The 6209-nt window shown below is 41.6% G+C and overlaps 1 protein-coding gene across 1 annotated transcript; it reads right to left on the bottom strand.

The window, feature by feature from the left end:
* Positions 1-10: 10 nt before the first annotated feature.
* hand2 (heart and neural crest derivatives expressed 2) lies at positions 11-6204 on the bottom strand (the record flags this gene model as incomplete). The annotated part of the gene is given in 3 exon segments (XM_020621531.1): positions 11-202; positions 5657-5986; positions 5989-6204. Coding segments are annotated over 3 exon segments (672 nt in total), but the record flags the coding sequence as incomplete, so codon positions are not given.
* Between the last annotated feature and the right edge of the window lie 5 nt (positions 6205-6209).

Raw genomic sequence — 6209 nt, 5'->3', positions numbered from 1 at the left:
TTCAGGTCCCATACCTCCCCTGGAGGGCAGAGCTGCAGGAGGTAAAGAGCGCCGTGACCTGCACGAGAGGGAGGCGCTACTGTTTGAGTTCCAGAGCCCAGACATGTTGAGGCCACCCTGTCCGTCCTTTACTCTTCTTATCGCCTGCTGATGAAGAGGATGACGAGGATGATGATGATGAATTTGTCTTAGGAATTTCCACCTGCAGAAACAAGACATTTATTGTTATTTATTTTAGGCCTATGTATATTGATCCATCAGCACATGTAACCTTTTAATCATTTTATATTGGATATTGTGTTTTATAGGAGATTATTGGATTAAGTTCTTGAAATAGGTTTATTGCCTCTTGATTAGTTTTTATTTACACAAACGCATTCCCGGTTTTGCAACATTTAACATTCCCAGTTTTTAAGTACAGATACCGATGAACTCATTCACTGTTGATATACCAAGATTTAGTCAGTGCACTTGGTTTTTCATGTTTCGCTTCCAAACGGGAATCCATCGTGTTGTTCTGTGTGGTATAATGGCTTTGTCGTGTAATGGGGACAATCCTGCAGAATTTGTAATATAGTAAGGTTTACAACTGGAGCATAATAACGGTGAATAACTTAACACATGAACAGTTTGTTTCGGATAAAGCGAAGGAAAAGAAGATGCAGCTCAACATAGACTCGATAATGCGTTTCGAAGCGGCGTGACGCGACGGCCTGAAAGCCCCGGGATTCCTTCCAGACTAAATCCAGGTATTGTGGACCACTTTTGGTTAAAGCTCCGCAACACATACACTTTACACACTTACACACTCAAATGCATATGGCCAAGGGCCTTGCTCAAGTGTCCGGATAAAATAGTCGTTCCTTAAACATCTTTAAATTTATTCTCTACAGTTGGTTTCATAAAAGTAAAATCGGCCTACTTGTGGTTGTGTCAGTGTGTGTCCTCGTTAACATATGTCATGTATAACAGCCTAAGTAAGATCATCGTGACCAGGCCTATTTAATGTTGTACAGCAAAAACAACTAAGAGGAAATAACGAAATCTAAGAGGCTGCTGTCTCAGATCTCATGCATATGTGATTCATCTATCAGGTTCAGTATTCACATTCTGACAAATCCGCTGATATTCAAAGCACCTCTCACCTATAATAATATTCATAATCATAATAATAATGGGCATTTGATATTTGGACTGTGCAGCAAAACAACCGAACAGTGAGAGAAGAGGTGCTCCGCATGCGTCAGCCAGGATTAACAGTGCGTCAGGTCGTGACCGTGAATGCCACTGGAGACGCATCTAGTGAAGGTTGTGAATGAACTTTGTGCCGTCGCTGTGAGTGTTGTGTTTGGTGACACACTGACACCAGTCTGCTGTATTGCAACAGAGGCGAAATCAGTCATCTCTGACATGTGGTCCGCTTCTTCACGGCGAAAGACTGGATCTCCAGTCGCTATGTACACAAATGTAACGACGCAGTGTCACCTTGTTTTGAGCGACCGGCGGTAAACCAATGTTCAGTTTAACAGGCTGAACACTATAATTCACTGTCCATCCAATTCAGCTGGAGGCTGAAAGCAACAGTTATGTGGGCCTAGTTCACTCTGCAAAGGAAAGTGTACATCACACGAAACACACCAGAAACTCCTGATATGAACGCTGCTCGGACAGGACAGCTGAACGGACAGGACACTGTTAACTGGCGTTTGATCAATTAAGTTCAATCAAGTGTTTCTTAAGAACAAAATTTTTAAAATAAAGTTTTATAAAGTGTTAAATGTTCTAATATAAAGAAGCTACTTATTATTCCTGACATGACACCGCGCACATTAAAATGTCATTATAACAGGTCGTTTTTATGTAATATAAACATTTGATAAACATCGAAAGTGGTCATCTAATTTAAGTTACAAGTACTTTTTTAATAATACATATTTTGCAAACTGTACTATAACCTTCTTGAATTATAAAAAAAGATATGCACTATCAGTCTGCTTAATTTAGTAAATAGTGTTTCATTCTTTCCACTAAAACCTTAGTAAATAACAAACAGCCAGAAGATCTTTAATGTACAATTTCATACACGATGTTTACACAGTTAATTGAAGGATGTTTGAAGGCTCTTGCAGCACACACACACAGACACACACAGACACACACACAGACACACACCAGTTCCCAGGTCCAGGCTCTAGTAGGCAGCAGGCTATTTTACTAGAACCGCTGCCAGTGTGCTTCCAGTCAGCTTGCTCATGCAGCGCTGGGCTGGAAAATTAAATTCTCTGTATCCTGCAGACATACAGGACCAACATGTCAACATACATGATACAGTGATAATAATGAAAACAAGGTCTTCAAGAGAAAAAAAATCACCTCTGCTTATAAAATCAGAAGGCCTGCTGTATTCAGCCTATAATGTGCTGTCACCAAAGGCTAATGATTTCCCAGTGTTATAAGCCTAAATCTTTATACCAGTGAAATGAGCTAATCATGACTTAATTTGTGATCAGTTTGTGATTTATAAAATGTAAAGATGAAATGAAAAATCATGCCCATGTAATAAAAACATGGATTCAAATAGTTGTCTGAAACAAGTCAAAGCAATCAAAAGAGGTTTGTTTTGGATAAAACCCAACATCACCCCATGTCTGCCTCTGGGAAGTCAGGACTGGACTGGACTGAATTATTGGAAATTGGATTTTTCCACTAGATTACAATAAACCAAACAGCTAAAGGCCTGGTGTAAGCCATGGCTGTAATCAGTGGCAAAATGCAAGAGTGGCAGAAGAAAAAAATAAATAAAAATCTTAATTTTTGCTTGCACACACCATGTCACACACCACATCACATGTTTAAAAACCTCTTATTTGCAGGTTTGGAGGTAAGTAGGGCTGATCACTCACTCAGTAATAAGAGAGCAGACTGCAGTGCACTTAGCTACAATAAGGATCAAACTCATTTACTGCCACTTCTCTAACACATTACATTAACACAGTTTTTTTTTTGTGCTTTTTTTTCAATATGTTTTTTTTTTTAACAAATTAGGGTATTCATTTCATTAAAGTTTCTAAGTTGTAATAGGAGTATGATCTGTGTATTTGAATCCAGGACTTGAATTTCATAAAGGAGCTGAGAATGAGTTTTTATGCAGGCCGTGTCCTACTACTACTGATTGCAGTTTGCTGTGTGAGCAAGAAACTTTCTGGCTTCCATTATGCACCACACTTTCTAAGCAGCAGACAGGAAATAATTATTCAGTTTTATTCTCTTCGAGTTGTTTCTGACCTGCTCTATATGGTCATGTATACGATGTGGTGGCGAGGATGTGGGCATTTATAACAACCCAACTGTGGGTCAAAATAATAAAGCATGTAGAAAGAATGACAGGATGCTCAGTTCCATCAGCAGTCAATGACATTGTAAACAAAGGACTGTAGAACCTTTAGCCAGTGATCATACATAGGTAGGTAGTGTACAACGCTACAGGTACTGGCCACTGTGTTTGCAAGAGCACATGTAGATTTATGCTAATGTATACAAAACAACTGAGCTTCTGTGAATGGAAAAGGCAATTAAGAACAGTTGAACTGAGTTTAAATCTCTTGCTTGCACCTAACAAAGAATTGTTGGCAACTGCACAATCTCGTAAAGCTGTGGGCAGCAAAAGCAGAGCTGGGAACAAAACTATGCCGTAAGGAAGATTCAAAGTGTTGCTAGGAAAACCAGTTGCAGGTCTAACATATATGACTGAACCCTACTGGCTCCAAGCTGTCTGAGGATGGCAACCGATTTTCTGACCTCACTGGTATATAGACTTGATCTTTAGGACTATTGCATTAAAATCATTTTGTTCATATGGGGATGAATGAGGATGAAGTAACTTGGTTCCTTTTGTGATCTGTGTGGTTAGGGAGTCATTACAAAAAACAAGTAATTACATGTACATGTTACTGTTACCTCTCTCTTTAGCTCGCACCCTATGCTTCACAGAATTTTTTAAGTCCTCCCGCAGATAAATAGAGCTAAAGGTTACCCTCCATTAAATGTACAGTATATGTGTGTGTAGTTTCTGCACAGGAAACTCTGTTGCTGTTTACTTTGTGCTATTCTGTGTACCCAACTGTTTTAGATGGGTTTATGCTGGCTCTCTAGGCACCTCACTCAGCTAAACACTGTAAATAATGACATAACATTCAGCTGGTTTTGGAGATCTAAATGTTGTTTGGATGGTCCGTCCTCCATCTTTATGTTCTCCTGCTAAATTAGATAAGGCTGAGGCCAGTCAGCACAACACCCACAGCTAGTCAGTGAAGCCCTTTCATTACAGCTCCACTAGCTTCTGCTTAAACTTTATTTATTGCACAGTTTTAGTCATGATGCAGACGACATGACATGACACTGGACTGATGTTCACTTTTACCCTTCAAGGCGACAGCAGCCTGCCCCGTGGAGTCAACATAACGAATCACACCCCTAGCAAACGTCAAGCTGCTGACAGTGACAAGGACCAAAGGTCTTTACCAACCAGACCGTCCACGATCTCACATAAACTCCGTTGACATATAGCCTGGCGTTGTTTTGATAAGCTTGTAGTTTCTCGTCTTTCATAATTTATTCATGACGCTCTTAACGGATATAAATCTAGATGCACAAAAGAGCGGAGGTAGAAGTGGATTAAAATGACTTGTATTCAAATACTTTAAAAAAATTGTCACATATTTATATTAAGTTTTAAATATTGTGTTCTACATATATGCCAGCTGATTTTACACCACTTTGTTTTTTCATAGATGAAGTCCTTTTTCCTAATGCAGTAGTGAATGGTGGGTCTAATAGACCGAGAATATTTAAGACAACGAACCAAATCACTGTTACGTCTGTTAACCAAGCTTTCCTATTGTCTTACTCCTGTCGGGCGCTGCTTTTTAACTAGAACTGTTGAAGAGATGATATTTCCTGGATGGTGAACTGTGATCTTCAGTCGACCATTTTCGTGAGATAAGCCATTAAGAGAAAGAAGAAATAATTACATTTCAGGACAGATCTCCCCACGGAGACATACGAATTTAGGCTATGACTCATATCGGCAAATAAATAAATTGCACTGAGTGCAATTGACAGAGTTGCAATTTTAGATGAGATTACAATCCACTAGCATAAAATGTACGTGTTTATCAGGCCGTGGGTTCCGGCTGCCGAACCCACTGGACGCTCGGCCGTTCCTGGTTCCTGCCTCTTTTTACTCTCAGTACCTCGAATATGTGGCCTGTCTGCTGAAGTGCCACTGGAAAAGGCCTTTAACAGTCTCGGTGTATTTTCAACAGTTCTCAAGCCCCAATCTCAAAAAGTAGCAGAATTATTTCAAACCAAAAACCACCGTCTCTTATGGGAATGTCAGCTATAGACTATCCCAGGGCTCATTTAATTTTAGAGTTTAACCCAATAGCCGGAGAGAAAATGTGCTATGTCAGCTTTAACTCGTTTACAGGTCATGTAGGCCTGAGTATTTCTAACAATCGTAAAGTAAGTCGTAAAGTAAGCCATGGATCCAAACTCATAGCCTATTTGATTAAGTTATTTGCTCTCCTTGACGAAATTATGAGAACAAAACGGCCTGTCATTTGAGTTCACGACGATAGTGCAAACGCGCACTTACCGCCTCTCTCTTCCTCCTCTCCTCCCGAGCCTCCGTCTTTTTCAGCTCGGCCTTGAACGCCTGCGTGTCTCCGTGCTGTCCGTCCTTGTCCAGGATGTCCATCAGGTAGGAGATGTAACTGGTGGCCAGCCGCAACGTCTTGATCTTAGACAGCTTAGTATCAGCAGGGACGTTAGGGATACACTCCCTCAGCTCCGCAAAAGCCGAGTTGATGCTCTGGGTCCGCCGCCTCTCCTTGCGGTTTGCCGTGGGTCTCCGCTTCACGGTCCTTGGATGTGTATGGTGGTGGTGGTGCATACTGACCGTAGCTCCGTTCACCGAGCCCCGGAACCAACCCCGCGGGGTCCGTGTTGATGGTGATGGTGATGATGGTGGTCTAGGCCGCCGGTAGAGCCGCCACCGCTGTTGCCATGGTACTCTGGGCTGTAGCCTGGCGCGAGGCTGTACTCGGTAGGAGACATGTCGGCGTGGCTTATCAGCCAGCTCGTAAAGTAAGGAGGAGCCCCTGTGTCCTCGTGACAGCGGCCGGCCGCCGCCGCATGCAAAGAAAAGT

Source organism: Monopterus albus, unplaced genomic scaffold (assembly GCF_001952655.1).
Source record: "Monopterus albus unplaced genomic scaffold, M_albus_1.0 scaffold260.1, whole genome shotgun sequence".
NCBI classification, from domain to species: Eukaryota; Metazoa; Chordata; class Actinopteri; order Synbranchiformes; family Synbranchidae; genus Monopterus; species Monopterus albus.
Note: the sequence above shows the minus strand (reverse complement) of the source record. Positions and strands in the feature narration are given on the sequence as shown.